Here is a 19,242-nt window from a genome sequence, read left to right as displayed (position 1 = left end):
TATATATATATATATATATATATATATATATATATATATATGAAAACAAATGACTAATTGGTAGTTCTTCATGTGGGGTGAGACCTTATGGGCTTTCCCTCATCCACTTTTGACATGTCTATTGTTGTCATTTTCAGGCCATGTGTAGGTAGTTATGTTGGTGAGACTTTATGGGAGAAGCCCTGACTAATTAAAAGGAGACATAATTTTATAGCAAATTCCCTGATCTTCTGGCTTTTCCAGTCTTTTCACCCGCTCTTTTGAAATGTTCTCTGATCATTAGGTATGGGAGTGTTTTGTAGATGTATCCATTAAAACTGGGATTCACAACCCATTTTGATTGGTTGTGGTTTGTCTCTATCATCTCCATGCTCTCCATCATGGCCCTCATACTTTACCAATGTCTATTGTTTTATGGTACAAATATTCACTGTATTTTTCAGTAATATCTTTGAATCATCTTGTTTCAGAGAACTACCCCACCTCCTCTTTTTTTTTTTTAAAGACTGCCTTTATTTCCTCAAAGGCAAAGAATGTATTATAGGTTATGGCGTCTTTCTCTGTTGATGGAGATGTAATGTCTCCCCTTTCCGTAATAATAAATTATAGTACAACATTTGCTCCTCACATGACTATGACTATTTCTGAAAGTAGAAATAAGACCCATGCACCTAATATGTTCTGATTATTTCTACCAAGTTGTTCTTCAGAAAAGCTGTGCTAATTTACTCCATGACCAGCTCAGCATGACCCCTCTCATCTGTTTCTTTACCAATGATGGATATTATTAATGAAAATAAGTTAAAATTTTCCAGTCTTATTTTATTGTTATTTTAAATAGTGGGCTGCTATTACCTATTTTTGAATGCCAATTCATATATTCAGATTTTCTTCCCTTAGTCTAAAAGCCCAACGACATATATATATTGCACATTCCCAGTATATACCACAAACCTCCATTTCTGGGGATTTGACTAAATGACATGAAAACCTATGTTCACCTAGTGTCTCTAAGCAATACTTATAAAATATTATTTGTGGGTGCCAGCATTACAAATAACACTGAGTACATTCAGCAGGGTAATGAAAAAGCAATCTAGTAAGTACATACAAGTGGGCTAAACTCAGCAATATGATGGGATTTTTTAACTCTGCTCATTCAACACCAGGATCTTACCATACTCATTTTGCTAAGTAAAATAAGCCAGCTAGTAAATAATCGCATGATTCCATTGATATGACATTCTAGAAAAAAGTAAGTTTGTAAAAGTAGAAAAGAGCTCAGCAGCTTTAAGAATCTGGTGTCAGGGGCGGGGGAACAGGGGTGGGGAAGGAGTTGGGGGAGGCAAAGGAGAATTTGAAAGCATTTGTAGAACTAGACAGTGTCTTAATTGAAGTCATGTTGACATAACTGGCTTCATTTGTTAAAACTCAGAACTGCCCAGGAGGTGGTGGCTCACACCTTTAATCCCAGCACTTGGGAGGCAGAGGCAGGTGGATCTCTATGAGTTCAAAGCAGCCTGGTCTACAGTTCCAGGACAGCTACAAAGAGAAACCTTGTCTTGAAAAACCAAACCAATCAAACCTCAGAACTGTGCTCCTGAGAGCATGAATTATTACTGTTCTTAGTTACTTTTCTATTGCTGTGGCAAACAAAGCACCATGACCAAGGCAAGTTATAAAAGAAAATGTATAACTGTAATTGCTGTTTCAGAGGGTTAGAGTCTATGATGCTAGAACAAAGGCATGATGTCAGGAACAGCTGAGAGTTCACATCATGATCCTCAGAAAAGAGAAAGAAACAGAAAGAGAACACCAGGAATGGCCAAGTCTTTTGAAAACTCAGAGCCTATATCCAGTGACACACCTTCCCCATCAAGACCACACCTCTTAATCCTTCCCAAACTGCTCCAGCAACTGGAGACCAAGTATTCAAACATATGAGCATATTGGGGAGGGGTAGACTATCATTATTCAAACTTCCACAGTAGAGATGGATAAAAATAAAAATATAAAATAGAGAAGTTTTTGGTTGTTGCTGTTGCTGTGGTTAATTGCACTGTATTATAGAATGGTGGTTGGGTGGTTTCACTGGAACAGGACTGAGTTTACTTTCTATTGCTGTGATAAAACACTGACCAAAAGTCAATTTAGGGGAAAAAAGGTTCATTTAGCTTACATGTTAACTGAGAAAAGTTAGGGCAGGAACCCAGATTGATGAACTGAAGCAGAAACCATCCGCAACATTTTAACTTCTTTACATCCATGTAGTTCTGATCAGTCAATCAGTCTTTGCAGACACAGCTTCATTTCACAAATTCTAGTTTATATTGCTTTCTGACTTGTTCACCGAACTGACAAGTAACTTAAATTAGACCAGTTATTAATATTGTATAAAGATTAATAAAAGGATGACTCCATGTTGTAAAATATTTCCTGAAATTTGATGATGCAAATTATAATTTTGTATCACAGACACTGTAATTTATATACTCATAGGATGATGATAAGATTTGGGAAATTTTAAGATTTATGTAGAGTGTATGTAGTTATAATTTAACCCATAGAAACTCTTCTTTCCATCTGGGCCTGGTAGCACATGCTGGCACTAGGGAGACTGTGGCTAGAAGATCGTGAGTTCCAAGCCAGCCTGGGCTACATAGTGATTTAATATATATGCATATTAAAACTACATATATAAGGAGTGGGGAGATATCTCAGTGGTTAAGAGCACTTGACTGCTCTTGCAGAGCACCTGGGTCTGCTTCCAGCACCCACGTGGTAGCTCACAGTCATCAGTAACTCTCAGTCCAGAGGATGTGATGGCCTCTTCTGCCTTCTGCAGGCAACAGGCACACACATGGTGCAAGCAAAAGCATCAATGCCCATAAAGTAAAAACCTCAAAAAGTGCATATACAAATGTAGGTGCACCCATATTTTATTATTGTACGTGAAATGAGATGTTTGAAGATCGTATTACTATAGTAATGATCGAGTAAACATTAACTGTTGTTTATGATGTTTATAAAAAAAACATGAAATATAGTAGACACTTCAATTAGTGTGTCGAGGGAATAACCCTCAAACTACACCATCTATTTTCTGCACTTTGGGGATGGGTGGCAGCCTGCTTTCTCCAGAGGTCTGATCTTAATGAAGCCACTTTGCCTTCCATGGACACATCTTTGTCATCTAAAACTATGCAGTCAAGCACTGAATTAGTTAGCTCCTTTATCCCTCAATTATCTCCTGACTGCTATTACATTTCTCTGTAATACCTAGAGATAGACTTTTATGCCCTTGTTCTTTGTCATAATGGCTTTGAATTCCACTAATGGGCAGAGGTGGGGGGGGTAATGGCCACTCGCATTCCCTCCCACTCTCATCATTTGCCACTCAAGTTTTATCATTCAGGTGTTTAAATCAGATAAATAGTGCTGCTGTGAAGGACAGAAGAGAGGTCTAGACTAATTTTTATTGCTCAAAAGGGAAAGACTGAAGTATGTAAAGTACATGATCTCCTTTTTGGAAAATATATTTACTTTTTTCTGGTTGTGTGTGTGTGTGTGTGTGTGTGTGTGTGTGTTGTGTGTGTGTGTGTGTACATATGTATGGAAGTCAGTCAGAGCAACTTGCAGGAGGCAGCATTTTTCTTCCACCATGTGGGTCCTGGGTATTGAACTCAGGTGGTCAGTTTTAGCAGCAAGCACCTTTACCTTCTGAGCCATCTCACAAGCTCAGAAAATACATTCTTTTACTTGAAATATTTACCTGTTTCTTCTACTGGAGCATTCTTTGAATAGATCTCTTTCTGTGTTTTATGTCTAACTGCCCAGTTTATCTAAAGATAACACTTCTTTAATCTTTTTTGTTTCATGTGTTTTGAAAATAGGCACAGACTTAATGGTTCATGTGGGACAGTGTTCACATATCAAATTCTCATATACCTTCATAATTCTGTGTGGATTTATGTTTGATAGCATCTTTTGGGAGATAGTAAGGATTTTAAGCGCTATTTTCCCTGTCATTTTCTCTAAATGAAGTCGGGGTGATTAACTTCAGAATGTTTTCCATGTCTTAGTGGTGAGTCAAACTCTCCAGTGATTAAGTGTGTTTACGTGCTGTTTATTTTTGCTGTATTATCCACAGCGACAGTGAAACATTTCATGGGTGTTATGGGCAACATCATAAAAGTCCCTGGACTTTGTCTTTCCTCCCGGGTGATTAAGGCAACTCTCCAGGAAGGTCATGCTCAAGGAGAGCTGGGATATCAAGGAATAGGGTATCATCTGTTTTATTACTCCATTTTTACTCCCAGTGAACTGGTAAACAATTAAAAATTGAACACATCAGTGCATATAATTCAGTTACTCCCAAAACACCATAAAAATGTCTCCCTGATCAATAATTGCTTATAATGACACGCATTTGTTGTGCTTGCTGTCAAGGTGCTCTGCTTTCTTAAAGCATGGAGAGCAAGCCAGGCTCATCAGCCGATATGGTAACAAGCGGTAACCCGGCTCTGAACATCATCACAGCCTGCACTAGATCTCCTGTATGGAGGCCCTGGTCAAAGGCTCTGCCAAGCTTTTCCTGGTGTAGTCAGAAACTGTCACCACCCTCTCTGACCTTTTAAAACGTCTCGTTGGTATTTCTCCTGAAGCTTTTGTCACAATGTTCATTAAGTTCTACTTAGCTGCGTCTTCCCTGTTAACTGTGGCATCTTTTTCAGCAATCTGACTTCACTGAGGGCAGGTACAACTCTCAGCTATATGTGTTCTCCTTGGGCCTTATTTTTGAGAGAATTAAAGTTGCAAACATTTGTTGAATGAAAGAATGAATGAAACTTAACAAGCAACTATCCATCTCATATTTTAGACCATACCCTCAGCAGTACATGTAGGAAGGAGACTTCATGAAAACCTGGAGAGACAGGCTGGCACGAGTTTAATCAGGACAACAGACTCACTGGGGCTTTGTAGCATCCTTCAAGTGGAATACTACAATGGGCTTGTTTCAGCGCTCCGCCCTTGTTTCTTATAGCTAAGTACATTTCCCCTACAAAAACAATGTAATTCTTCAGAAATATTAGAAGTCTTTAAACTCAGTGTATCTGTGAAATGAGCGTTTAGGCTTAGAGTGCATTCATGGACATTGCATGTGACACTATTCTCACTGATGCTAATGGCAACACCTGGCATGTAACTACCTTTGTTGCTACCCTGGAAGCAGAGCCTGAGGCAGGAATTTAGATGCCTGTGGTCTTCAGGGGTCTTTAGGAAAAGCTTAGAGCAGAGCTTACTCACCTTGGGCTGCTGTTGTGAAGAGAAAATCCAGACTATAAATTATCTCTGTGTCCCACTCTGAAGTACGGGACTGTTGTGTTCCAAAACCAATCTTTACAGCTACCATGGAGCCAAAGTAACAGGTTGTCATGGGGGACAGGAAGATAAGATGAGTTGACAATTCCTATGCTCACAGCAGCTGGAGAATTAGGACGTGGGTTGGTAAAGGGGAATTGATTTGGGTCCCAGTAGTTTTTACTACAGTGTCAGGTGCCTGGCATATTGCTTTTATTTTGAGACAACCTCAAATTTATAGAAAAATTGTCAACATGAAGCAAAGACCTCCTCTCCTTATCCCTAACCATGTGAAACTGAGCTCCTTCCTGATTTTCCTATCACCCCGCCTACATTAGTATATAATTGCTATAAACATGTACATTTTCCATTATGGTTGCCATATACCCCCACATTCTTAAAATTATTATTAATATTTCATTACCACTTAATCCTCAGATTTCATTTTTCATCAAATGGCCAAAGAATGTTCTTTCAAGAATCCAGTTCCAAGTTGCACAGTGTGCTTAAGTACCCCAGGCCCTTAGTCTTACTCATGCTAGAAGACCTTCTCAGTACATATTCTTATGTCCTCACCTTTTGAAGTTGTGGGCCAGCTATTTTATAGAACGTTCCTCCCTTTGGGTTTAATTGTTATATCCCATTCCTCACCAAGCCTTCAGTTTATTTCTATCACTGTAGTTCTGTATTTTCCCATTTTATTGAAGGATTTAACTCATCTCTGTTGTTTATTTTGATGTTCCAATGGTCTTCATTTTGACTGGTGTCTTTTTTACATGGCCCCAGCAATCATTGATGAGGTGTTCTCACTCTTTGACACAAGATATTCCAGGAAGCCTTAGATTTTTCCCTTCCTGACCCTAGAATTAGTTGTGGCTTTCAGATGGCGCTATGCTTGGTGGAGAGCAGGAGTCAGCGGCCAAGCTGTGTGTGTTAAGTGTGCTCCTCACGTTCTTTTTCAGAACAGAATGAAAGCCATGAGTTCTTGTTGACGTACAGCCAACTTAATGGCGTTTGTTCTGGCATTCTCCTTTTGATATTTTAGCTGCTTTACCCGGCAAAATGTGGCTCCCATGTCTTTTGTGTTCCTACTAAGTGTAGTCCTCCTGTGTGTGTCCATTGCCCATGCACTCCTCCCCCCCATTCACCCTCCTTACTCTGTTCCGATTCTGACACCAGCTATGCCACTCCTTCCTGGGTGAGCCTCTTTAGCTCACACGGACACAGTACTAGGATGCCCCTTCACAGGGCTATCACTAAGCCTAAGTCTGACACCGCATGTCAGGTGTCCCCTCTTAGAAATGCCTTTTTTTTTTTTTTTTTTAATTAGACCCGGGCCCAATGATGATCATGCATCAGGCTGCCCCTGCTCTGATGTCTTCCTTATGCCATTTGGGCTCTAATTCGTCACTCTGTAAGGGTAGCACTTTCATAATAAATGCATTCCTTACCCTATTCTGGATTCAAGTTCCAATTCTGGACTTCCCAGGCTATTTTCCATCCCAAGACATGGATGGCTGCCTTGTTCCAATGTTCCTTTACGGTTTTAACACCTCATTGTATAGGTGACAAGGAAGGAAAGGAGAGAGTGTTTGAGAAATGGGAGGGAAAGAGAAGGGGAGAGAGAAGGGAAAGGAGAAAAGATTATTCTCTGATCCTCATAATAAACTTTCAAGTGAGCTTCAGTTGTCCCCTTTCCCACACCGGAAGAAACTGGCTCAGAGACATGAGGCCACCTGCCCAGATCAGACCCTTCTCACTCAAGAGCCAGATTCTTCTGGCTGCACACTCTGGCTCTGAAGAGAACATTTTCAAGAAGTCTTTGGTCTTTGGGTGTTGCTGAGCCTGTAAGCAAGGTGCTAAAGACAAAGCCTGGGAAGCTGAAGGCTGCCTTCCTTTTGTGTGGACAGTTGTTCTCCCAGTTTGCCCACTTCCCCATCTTCCTCATCTGCACACAGGCTCAATGGGACCTTGGCTTTGTTTAAGTCAGTTGTCAGGGTGGGGTGACTAGGCTGGGATGCCTGTAGCCAGAGGCACTGAGCCAGCTGTCTCACTACCTACGCAGTGGTGGCTTCTTCCATGCTGGCACCTCTGGAATGAGTCACCGCTTTGTCTGCCAGCCCCTGCCTCTCCCCAGCCAGTGTTACCCCTGCTTCCAAGAGGGGCACTGTGACTTTCTGAGACTTTAAGATGGGGAAGTGAGTGCTAAAGGGTATGAGGAAAGGGAGAAAATTTTGCTCTGACCCCAACATGGACACATTAGTCTTACTGCTTTTTATAGCACAGGTCCCAAAAGCTAAAGTGTGTATATTAGGAAATAAACTTTGGCATCAACCTCTAGTTGATTTGCCAGTGTCTTTGGGATCTATGTAAAGAACTCCATAATACAGTCTAACCAAATTTGCATGAAACAAACAAACAAACAGACAAAAAAGACATACATTTTGTACCCCCAAAAGGATCTTTAGGAGAGCAAATCAGAATTTATGTTGTTTGCTATAGTGTATGGACTTTTTATCATGAAATCACAAATTCAGGAAAGATCTCTTTAAATTCACCCATGTCCATTCCTTACCCGCTGATGAAACAGACAAAGGCATGATCTGAAGATGATAATGAAGGCAGACATGTGTGTGTTGTGTGTGTGTGTGTGTGTGTGTGTGTGTGTTTGCTTTCTCGCTTACAAGTAAACACTCTTAGAAATAGGTGTAGTTTACAAGACAAAGGGAAAAAGGCAAGCCAGCATAGTGCAGTCCCGGTGGCTAAGGCAGCTGCACCATAGATAGGCCTTTAGCTCAGCTGCTTCTTGAGTTTGTTTGTTTGTTTGTTTGTTTGTTTGTTTTCCCCTATGGCTGAAGTTTTCCTTGAAAAGGAGCTTGTAACACTGATGAGTCAGTTCTCTTTGGAGGGGATGGTTCCTAAAAAACTGCAGACATCACCATGAGGAGTTAGAACTGGTTCTGAGGCATTGGTGCTATCATTTACTCTTTTTTTTTCTTTTCTTTTTCTGTTTCACATAGAGCTTTACAGAGCTAATAACCACAGGCCTGGCGTGTTTTCATTTAGGTCTAATTACAAGATAATACTTATTTGCCCATATTTGCCACTACTTTAGTTAGATAATTTCCTCTTCCTGGGACATTAGAGCACCCACAGTGTGGCCAAGTGAGTGAGGTGATGGACTAGATTATCCTTTTTCATTTAGTTACTTGTTTCTTTGTGACGGTGAGTGTCTGTGTACAGACAACACCTTATTTGGGCTCCAGGGATCCAACTCAGGCCTAAATCCTGGTGGCACCATTGCCTATTAATCCCCCCTGCTGCATGCTCAGGTTTGTTTTTCCCTTTCAGCACCAAGAAGGCCTGCCATTCCCCTCCATGTAGCTCCCTAGACTTCTTTGGTTGAGAATAACTTTCAAGAAGTTAGCAGACTTAAGAAACCAGGTGTTCTCCCAAAGAACTCTATTAAAAGACAGTAAATTTTATAACATAAATGTTTTTTGGTTATAATTCATTTGCCAACTCAGAGCAACTGGAACCAAAAGAATTCTTTGAAATATTTAAATTTTAATAATTAAATTTAAGTTTAAAATAGTTACATCCTGTTTAAAGCATTCTTGGGAGCACTTTTGTTATTGATGTTTTTGAACAATATGACATGTATTTTTAATTTTTGTTTGTTTTCAGATACTTAGGAACTCTAAATCAGAAATTATTATAGGCATTTTCTTGATTTTTTTTCTAAGTATTTATTTTTATTTCTTTATTCAGAGTATACTATGGCCATCTTCTTCTTCCTTTTTTTTTTTTTTTAACACAGCCTTATTACTATAGATTGCGGTGGACACTGAAGCTGGCCAGTCATAGTAACCCAAGGTTGGAAGAGTTGCCAGGCTGCTCCAGCAAAGAACTTCCAGGCTGTTCCAGCAAAGAACTTTCAGGCTGTTGGTCTCTTTTTCTCATAATGAATTGTTTGTCTTCTGAGCACTGTAAAATCTAGAGAAATCCTGGCCTCCCTGCCAAAGGCACTGGGGCGTCTCCTGCTTCCTTAAGTAATAACAATGAACTAACATGCCTTCAGTACCTGAGTGTGTGTCACTCTCTTCCTGCAATACCTTTCCCTTTCAGAGACTTCCAAAGTTTGTTTGAATCATTGCTGGCCTTCCTTCAGTTCTGCCCTTAGCTGTAGGCTATTTGAGTTGCCTGATAAATTCTAACCTCATTTTATGTCCTTTACCAACCTGCAGAGTGATCTTTGCAAGACAAACAGAAAGAACACATACATACACTTAGTAGCATGTTTCAAAAATATGCCTTTCAGTAAGAAAAATGGGAAATACAGATGTTGGTTTCTATGGTTATGAGATGATGACTTAGAGCTCTTGCCTTTTCCATCATGGTCTCACTTCTCCAGTGATAGCCTTGGCCAGTCTATATTAGACCCCTTCCTACTGTGTGTATGTGTATGGGAAGACAGACAGAGAGAGGAGGGAAGAGAGAAGGGGAAAGGGAGGGGTAGGGGTAGGCCCTCATGCTTGCTGGGCAAGGACTCTACCACTGACACTGACCTCCATTTTTATCCTTTTGACAGAGTTGTAGTGAAGTTCCCAGAGTGGGGCTGTGAATGTTAGTTAGCAAAGAATGTTGGTCCATACATTATTTTTGTATATTTTCTTCTTAGCCATGTCCTGCTTTTCTTACTCATTATTAAGAACACTGATATGGAGAGGAAGTGGCTTTCTCTATTTTTATCTTCAAACAATCTCTACTTGCTGCTTCTACACACTGTTAAATTCATTTCAGCTTCTTACAGTGCAGTCACAGTTTAGCTTCAGCTTGGAGCCAAGTGCCCCACAACTGAAACGGCCACACCTCAACAGTGGCATTTTCCCAGGCTGTTTCTGCCCTTCATAATGGGCCAGCCAGGAGGCCGTTTTATATGTCACTACAGCGGAGCCTTGTGTGAGGGCTGAGCACATAATTAGATGGAGGCATTACAATTGGCCTCTCTGTGCAGGCTCTTCTACCACTTTCTCTGCCCTTGCGCCATGACTTTATTTTTAATCTAATGCTTTGCCTCTTTGTCCCTCTCTCCCACTCCCCATCTCCCTCCAAATCAAATCGTGTCAACAATGAAAGAAACCAAGGAAGTCCAGAGTTTTGCAGCTTTAAAAAGACTGGATCTCGCAAAGATTTCCATAAGACGCTTCAGAAACAGACGTTTGAGTCGGAAACCTTGGAGTTCAGTGAACCGGCCACTCAGGTATTTCCTATCAACAAACATGGTTACCAGGTGACAGGGCAGCTCTGCCCCAGGCATGCTGTCTTTTTTTTTTTTTTAAACTAGAATAAAGTGAGACTCACAGACCATTCAAATAGGAGGAACTCTACTGTCTGAGTCAGTGACTATTATCCCCAAACTGGTTTGTAGCTGCAGAAATCAGTATTCAAATAGAAACCCCAAAGCACAGTGATTAAAATGGAAAAGGTGAAGGGGCTGTAGTTGGGGGAGGGGACTAAGGTGGGCCCCTCCTAGGATGATGAGAGCCAGTATGATGCAAAGCCTTCACTGTCAGATTGCCTGACCTTTCTTATTGATGCCCTCACACTACCTCTCTGTCCACAGGCTCCATCTTTAACCTTTCTGGGTTTTAGTTTTCTTCCCTGGAAACCAAGGTTGATACTAAGTGCCTCATGAGGCTATATGAGTATTGACTGAGTCAGAATGTGTAGATTTTGAACAATGCCAGCTTCACTTGGTGCCCAATAAGTGCTGGCTACTATTACTGCTGTTGCTGATATTTTCATAAAGTGGCTACAGTTTATTAATGCAATGCTACATATACCCGTGTCCACAGAAACATTGCTCCCAGTAGCCAAAAGATGGAAGCAATCCAAGTGTCTACTGTGGAAGAGTGGTGCATCAAGCATGGTTGCCTGGCATCTGGGGAGGAATGGGGAGTTTCTGTTTAGTGAATACAGAGTTTCAGTTTTGTAAAATGAAAAGAATCATAAAGATGGAGAGTGAGGATGGTTGCACTATAGTATATACATATCTCTACCAGAGATGACTGAGATGATATATTTTATGCTGTATGTGTTTTAGAACAGAAATGTAGAAGAGCTATCAATGATGTAAACGTTACTTTTTTAAAGTTGGTGTGCTAGTCCATAGGGCTGATATTATAGATAGAAAACAAGCAGGCAAACAAATGAGTTCTTGCTGCAGTTGTTGCTTAAATAGCCAGGGCAGTTTTTGTTTGGTGCCTGCTCCTATAACCATTACTCACGTCCTGTGGGCAAGTGTACCCCAATCCCATATATCTGTATTTGCAAACTTAACACTCAGCTTTAGAGTATAGACACATTTTTTTTTTGAAGGCTCCTTAGAGTTCATCTTATTTCCTAGTCTCAAAACCCAGGCTCTGGAGTTGATTAGAGAAAGGTCCCTCTGTTTGCAGTCCAAGCTCCTTTGTGTTACACCTGCCCTAACCTGTTTGCTCCAGCCTGAGACGTGAGTGTGGTTCCTAAGAGACTTGGCTTCAGCCAGCGACTACTAGGAACACAGTGTCATTTTCAAGTCCTTGCTCAGGACTGGCTTATCTAACTGATGAGTAATGAATGACCTGCTTCCAGGACGGAAAGAGCCATCTCACCTCAGAATAGTCCCACCAGAAAGTCAAGAACAGTTTTGTCAAAGCCCATAGTTTGTTCAAAAAAACAAAAAACAAAGCCAAACATAAACCTCCCTGAGACCTGAGATTCTGTAGACCCCTGGAGCAGTCTTGAGACATCCTTGAGTGTAGTTCTCATTTGTGACCCTTGACCCTCATAAAAGCCAATTGCTTTCTCTAACAGAAAGGACCCCATCGCTTAAACGTGCTATGTGATGTGTCTGGGAAGGGCCCCCTCACTACTTGTGACTTCGACCTCCGCAGCCTGCAGCCTGATGAGCGGCTGGAAAACCTGCTGCAGCTTGTGAGTGCCGAGGACTTTGAGAGGGAGAAAGAGGAGGCCCGCAAGACCAATCGACAGGCTGAGCTCTTCGCCCTGTATCCATGCGTGGATGAGGTGGGTGCAAATTTCATAGGGGAGGATATTGATGACAACAGAGAACTAAAGTATTCTCTCTGCCACCGTAGATCAGCGTGCAAATATCAGGATACTTGTTTTTCACCTAAATACACTTGTGTCATAGGGGAGCCACTTATTGATAATTATATTGATAGACTCTTATAGCAATAATTAGAATTTTCATAGCACTTCAGTCTTCTAAACATTTCAAGGCTCTATGTACACTAGTCTCACTCAGAGCCAACCACCCAGCTACTTGGGTGTGTGTTTCACAACTAATCCATCAAAACACATGTTACTTAAAGCTTGGTGTTGTTCAATTCTGTTATGATCCCCACAGTCCCTTCCCCTGTGGCCCCAGAGAGCAAGTGGAGACACTGCTCTGAATATACTCCAGGCAGAGATAATGATAGCCATGCTCCCAGTGTGTGAAGCTTTAGAATCCTGTTTTCCCACCGCTTACTTACTGAAGTTGGCCCAGAATAATTTAGACATTGCCTGCAGTCACTTGCTGGAGCACTTTGGATTGCATGCGAGGTGGCCACCCCTCAGGTCTTTTGTGTTTTGATTCCTTGTATCTCATATGGTGTTTTCAGCCTTTACCTTTGTCAGGTTCCCTACACTCCTAGCTCTCACCAGCACGAGACAGCTGTTCCATCACCCCTGCTCAAGTTTTATATAAAGTTCAGTTGTGAGAACCGAGGTCTGGGGACTGGTGAGATGGCTCAGTTGACAAAGTGCTTGGCATGCAAGCCTGGAGACCTGAGTTTGAGCCCCAGAATTCGCATAAAGGTGATAGAGAACTGAGTCCACAAAATTGCCCTCTCAGCTCCACATACCTACTGTGGCACACACCTGCCCAGGTACACACATACAAATAATAAAAAGGAATAAGATTTGCAGGAATTTCACATAAAAGATAATGTACCTGTCTATAGATGGAAATCTTTGAAGTTTGGTTCCGGACCAAGCAAGACATCAGAAAGCCTGACCCTGCTCCTCTGCAGCTGCTGTTCCTGTGACCTGTTAGCTCACCCCTCCCCAACTTTGATTTACTTCCCATGGCCTGTAAGGAGACAACACAAACCACAGGAAGGAGATGCAGCATCAAGTCCATTGTGGCAGTGTCATACAGGATGGGGCGTGCTCATCATCTTGCCCCACCCTTAGGAGGATGTAGGGGAAATGCCCCTCAAGCCCTCAGAATCCCTTGCCGAGGTTCACATTCCTGATTGCTGACACCGAACATGGCAGCTTACACTTAGCTGTCTCTCAGCTGCTTCTCTATTCTTGTCCTTATTTTCCAATCACCCTGGTTTCTTAGCTGCTTATGTTGCGGTTTTGTTTGAAGCCTCAAATCCTCTGAAGCAAATTCAAAATAAATATCTTGAGGCCATCAAAGATGGGGCAGTGGGTCATGGTGCTTGTCACAGAGACTGGGGACCAGAGTTGACCCCCAGAACCCACAGGCTGGAAGGAGAGAACCAATTCCTGAAGGTCGCTCTCTCCCCTCGACCCCTCCACACAGATCCACGAAGAAACAAGAAACCTAAAGAGTAATCTGATACATTGAAAAATAGCTTGCTCACCACTAAATAAGTCAGTAAGTATCTCGGGACTAGGGAGACAGCTTGATGGGTAAAGAGATTGCCACACAAGTGCTGGGACTCCAGCATCCACAAGAACTCTGGACATTGTGACATGTGTCTGTAACTCCAGCCCTGGAAGCAGACACAGACAGATCCTGGGGGCTCTGCCAGTCTAGCTGGAATGGTGAGCTGCAGGTTCAGGGAGGGACTTTCACTCAAAAATAAGGGAGAGAGGAAGAGGCGGAATGATGACCCATGGACTGGGGTCATGGGCAGGTGTGCGCACACACACACACACACACACACACACACACACACACACACACATATATATATATACATACATACATACATGCATACATATACACACATACACAGAGAGTGGGGGGGTATCCTGTATGGGGCATATAAAATGTGTTTCATTACAGAGAAAATGAAGACTTGTGGGTAACATATAGGGAGAGAGATTGGATCAAAAGTGACAAAGTTTCAGTTAGACTGGAACACTGGATTTTCCTGTATAGTGACTACAATTAATGATATGGTAGTGTGCATTTTTAAATGTTAATAATTATAAACAACTCTGTCAGCAACAAACAAAAAGATAAATTGGCAAGATAATGTATAAGAATCTTCTGCTGCAGTGCTGGCACACGCCTTTACTCCCAGTACTTGGGAGGCAGAGGCAGGCAAATCTCTATAAGTTCGAGGCCAGCCTGGTTTAAAGTGAGTTCCAGAACAGTCAGGGCTACACAAGGAAACCCTGTCCTGAAAATAAAACAAAAAACAAAAAACAAAAAACATACCTACAATGAATACATAAAACATCACATTTTTATACCATATCTATAAATACTTTTATTATCAATTGTAAATATTGCTTTTAAAACTAATTAAGAAGAATACAGTCAGTATTATCATGAGCATATTTTGAGTTGGAATCTAAGATTGAAAACATTTAAGCCATTTGTTCAAGATTCAGCAGGTGAACTAAATTATAAATCAGGGGCTCCACAATCTCATGTTTGCTTTCATGCCTACATGTGAAGACCTGGTCACTAGCACACACTGCAGAAACACATGTGCTTGTGTATGAGGACACTGTCACTAGCACACGCCAAGGAAACACAGACAGTGCTTTGAAAGTCAGTTCTTCTAACATTTCATCTCCATTCACAACACTAAGACTTTTAGAAATCAGATTTGTCAAGAAGTATTGAACTTGACAGCTTTGGCCTCCACTTCCTCCCCTTCTGCTCATCTCCATGCTGTTCAGTGTAACAGGAGAGACTAAAGTAGACATCACATGACAGAAGAAAGTGCAGGAGGGACAGGATGAGTCAGACGCTCACCGTCAGCGTCTCCTGGATAGAATGGGAGGATGTCCAATCTAAATTGACTCAAAGAATGAACCATAAACTGTTTTGTGGGAGCTTTGTTTCATGGTCTTTGAGACAATGCAGGAATTTAGATGGGAGCTGAAAGTTATCTTAGCTGAGGTCCCGATGGCCTGCTTTTATTGAGTGGAGAGGAGTGTAGTATAATTATCATACCAGCCACTTGTAAACTGGAATGTGTAAAATGCTTGAGAGCCTCTACACCACCCTTTAATATTTTCAAATTGTTCTCAAAGAAATTGTGTTTGTGCTTGTCATTTGAACTTTAGCCAAGAAAGTCTTATGGGACAGAGGTGAAATCTGCCTGCTCTGAAAGGATTATAAATGCTGGTTTCTTACACTAATGAGACTGTTTTATGTTGCCACTATTTTATTTCCCAATAAAGAACATTAAAAGGACAAACCCTTTTGTTGAAATTTTAAGAGTCTGTAGAAAAGGCCAAAGTAGGATTCAGCTGCCAAGTTTTCACCATGCAAGCTCTTTCCCAATTCAGGCTCATTCTGTGATAGGCATTCTCTGTGTTAATCTCCAAGAAATATGCCCTCCTTCCACTCCACATCACAGAGGCATTTGCTGATAGTCTAGTCTATCGGTTATGAGTGATGGAACCCAACTAAAAACAATTCTAAAAAGCAGAGGCGCGTACTCACTAGCTCTCTTAACAAAAATGGCAGGAAGTAGGTGTAGACTTGGCTGCAGGATCCGTGGGTCCACAAATGGAGGGATATCATGCTTTCTCCCTCCCGCCCTCCCTTAACACACACAAGCACACATCTACACACACATACATAAACACACACATACATACACACACCCTAGGATGATGAAAACCTCAGCAATCTTCTAAAGCATCTCATTTCCTCCTTCTGCTACTTGGGAATTATCTATTTCTGGTAAATGTGAAGCCTCAATAAATTCAGATACAAGAATCCTAGGAAAATGTTATCCAAAAGTAATATATGAACCTTATTTAGATCCTGATTTAGCAAACTGTCACAAAGTATTTAATAACAAGAAATTATAATTAGTTTTTAGGTCAATAATGTTATTGGATATTTTTAAACGTCCCCATATGTACTGAAATACATATAGATGGAATCATATGATGCATGGAAACTTGCTCTAAGTAATCCAATATTAAATTTGGGGACATATAGACATCTGAGGCCATATAGACAAAAGCAGTGTTCTGAGTTGAAATTGTTGGAGCTAAGTGAGCATAAATGGTGGTTCATTTTACTAGTATATCTACTTCTATATGTTTAACACTTATGTGACTAAAGATTATTTAAAAGAATATTCTAAAGTTATCATTCAAACCAGAGCGACCATTAGAAATATAAAATTATGATGTGTTCTCCAGTAACTGGGTTTTCCTACAGATGGATCTGCTCTGGTAATCTTGAAAGTCCTGGCTTTCTGTACAGGAGCCCAGCTTGCTGTACAATAGTCCAGCTCAACTCCTCTGAAGGGAAGCCAGCAGTTCCACCAGCAAAATGCCACCTGCCTCAGCAATGGGAGCTGTGGGGAGGGAGGGGGGAGTGGTGGTGAGTTCATCATTTGGATCATCCCACCAAACTGGGAACAGATTTACCATGAAGTGACAACTGCTATTGTTAAAAAAAAAAAAAAAAAGATTATTGAGCTGTGTTGGGGTGGGGAACCCTCACTCTTTGTTGCCTATGAAAAGACAGCTAGGCAATGACCCAGTGCTTTGGCTTCCTCTGAGCATCAGCCTATGACACTGCACCAGTAGGGTTGGGCCGCCTACTGCAAGAGTGTGAGTTGAAGCTTTCAAAAGTGGACATTATTTGTCTTTACAAATAGGAAGATGGTTAACATGGTCCACGGTGCAGACTTCAGTGTAAAGTTGTAGTAGGGCTTGATGTAGTGCTTGTCCTCACTTAGTTGTCTCACACCTAGAATGTTAGCGTTTTAGCTGAGTGTATGTAGACATAATTCACCTTCAAGCCTCTACTTCCTATTTAAGATATTGAAAAACAAACCAAGACAGAGGCTCTGTTACAACGATTGGTAATTATTTGACATATAATTATTTCAAGTCTGAAACTCAGACATTGACTTATTAAAACAAGCAGGTAGTGAGATGGCTCAGCAGTTAAAGGTGCTTGCCACCAAGCCCCGGGACCTGAATTGACCACTGGAAAACACAGTAGAAGGAGAGACCCAACTCCTGAAAGTAAACATCTACACACAAACCACAGCATGTGTGTTCCACACACAGTACACAAGCAAGCACCCACACACACACAGCAAAGATAAAATATATAAATAGACTTGTAAAGGGAAGCGTTGTTGAATGTTTTTTTTAGGGAAAAAGACTCATCATAAATTCTTACAGTGCCTTCTGGTAGATGTTACTAAGCCAGAGCTGTGTTTGATTTCCTCCCTCCCACCCTCCCTTCCTCTCTGCCTTTCTCTCTTAGTTTCTTTCTCTTAAATGCTTAAATGCTTATTTTCTGAGAGAAGAAAATGTTTCCTGTATGTGCTGGCTTTGAATGTTGATGGATGATGCCAAACCCAAGTTTTAAGACAGAGCCTTATTCTGCTGCAAGAAATAAAGTGGAGACAAGGAGGGCAACCCTTCCTCCCCTGGCTTTCTCTGTCTACAAAGCCCTGTGGAAAGTTGCTAATGATTCCTTTAAATGTGATTAATAACAGGAGGATGCTGTGGAAATACGTCCGGTACCGGAGTGTCCCAAGGAACATCTGGGCAACAGAATATTGGTCAAGGTGCAGACCCTGAAGTAAGTATCAGAAACCCAGCTACTGTACTGATGCCCACCTTGCTTTTTAGATAAAAACTATGCCTGCATCATCAGCGCTGGAGTCAGGAGGATTCTCCCAGCATCTTTTCAATAGAGGGGAGCATTTGGGGTAATGGAAAGAGCAGAGCTTAGCATTGACTAGACCTGAATTCTATTCCTACAAAGCCCTTAACAGCCAATGTTCTATATCATGGAAAGCAGACACGGGTGTCCAGAATACTTGCATGGTATAAATTTAATACCTTCAGTTTGGTCCCTATCTTAGATTGGGCTACTAATGCAGTGATCAAACACCACAACCAAATGCAAGTTGGGAAGGAATTTGTTTATTTACCCTACGATTCCACATCCATAGTCCATCACTGAAGGAAGTCAGGACAGAGGGTGGGAACCTAGAGACAGGAGCTGATGCAAAGGTCATGGCTGGGTACTGATTACTGGCTTGCTCCCCCATGTTTTGCCTGATCTGCTTTCTTATAGAAACCAGGACCACCAGCCCAGGAATAGCACCACCCAAAATGTCCCAGGAATATCACCACCCAAAACATGCTGCCCCATCCCACATGATCTTTAATTAATACAATGTTCTATAGGCTTGCCTACTGCTCCATATTATGGAGTTATCTTCTCATTTGGGGCTCCCTCCTTTGAGATGACTGCAGCCTGTGTCAGGTTGACAAAATTAGCTAGCACAGGGGGCTGGAGAAATGGTGCGGTAGTTAAGAGCACTGTCTGCTCTTCCAAAGGACCTGGGTTCAATTCCTAGCACCCACATAGCAGCTCACAACTGTTGGTAATGCCAATTCCAAGGGATCTGACACCTTCACATTAATGCACATAAAATATTAAATAAGTTATTTTTAAAAATTAGCCAGCACAATCTCCTAATACCACAAATAAACCAAATGAATGAATAATTATAATGGCAGTGAAGCCAGAAGTGCTCTTGAATCAGTTCATACTCATTCACGAACTCTTGACATTACACACACACACACACACACACACACACACACACACACACACACACA

The 19,242-nt window shown here is 41.4% G+C and overlaps 1 protein-coding gene across 2 annotated transcripts in view; it reads left to right on the top strand.

Annotated features, from left to right (window-relative positions):
* Positions 1 to 19,242, top strand: part of Dock8 (dedicator of cytokinesis 8) — a 160,335-nt gene that overhangs the window by 19,081 nt on the left and 122,012 nt on the right. For both annotated transcript variants that reach the window (XM_055613824.1, XM_055613823.1), the window contains exons 4-6: positions 10,501 to 10,624; positions 12,220 to 12,432; positions 18,105 to 18,190. In XM_055613824.1, coding sequence (XP_055469799.1) covers positions 10,501 to 10,624; positions 12,220 to 12,432; positions 18,105 to 18,190 — 423 coding nt within the window. The remainder of the gene's footprint in view (positions 1 to 10,500; positions 10,625 to 12,219; positions 12,433 to 18,104; positions 18,191 to 19,242) is intronic.

The sequence above is a fragment of the Psammomys obesus genome, unplaced genomic scaffold, assembly GCF_907164565.1.
Source record: "Psammomys obesus unplaced genomic scaffold, mPsaObe1.curated_primary_1811, whole genome shotgun sequence".
Taxonomy (NCBI): domain Eukaryota; kingdom Metazoa; phylum Chordata; class Mammalia; order Rodentia; family Muridae; genus Psammomys; species Psammomys obesus.
The sequence above is the reverse complement of the archived record's forward strand: the minus strand, read 5'-3'. Positions and strand labels throughout refer to the sequence as shown.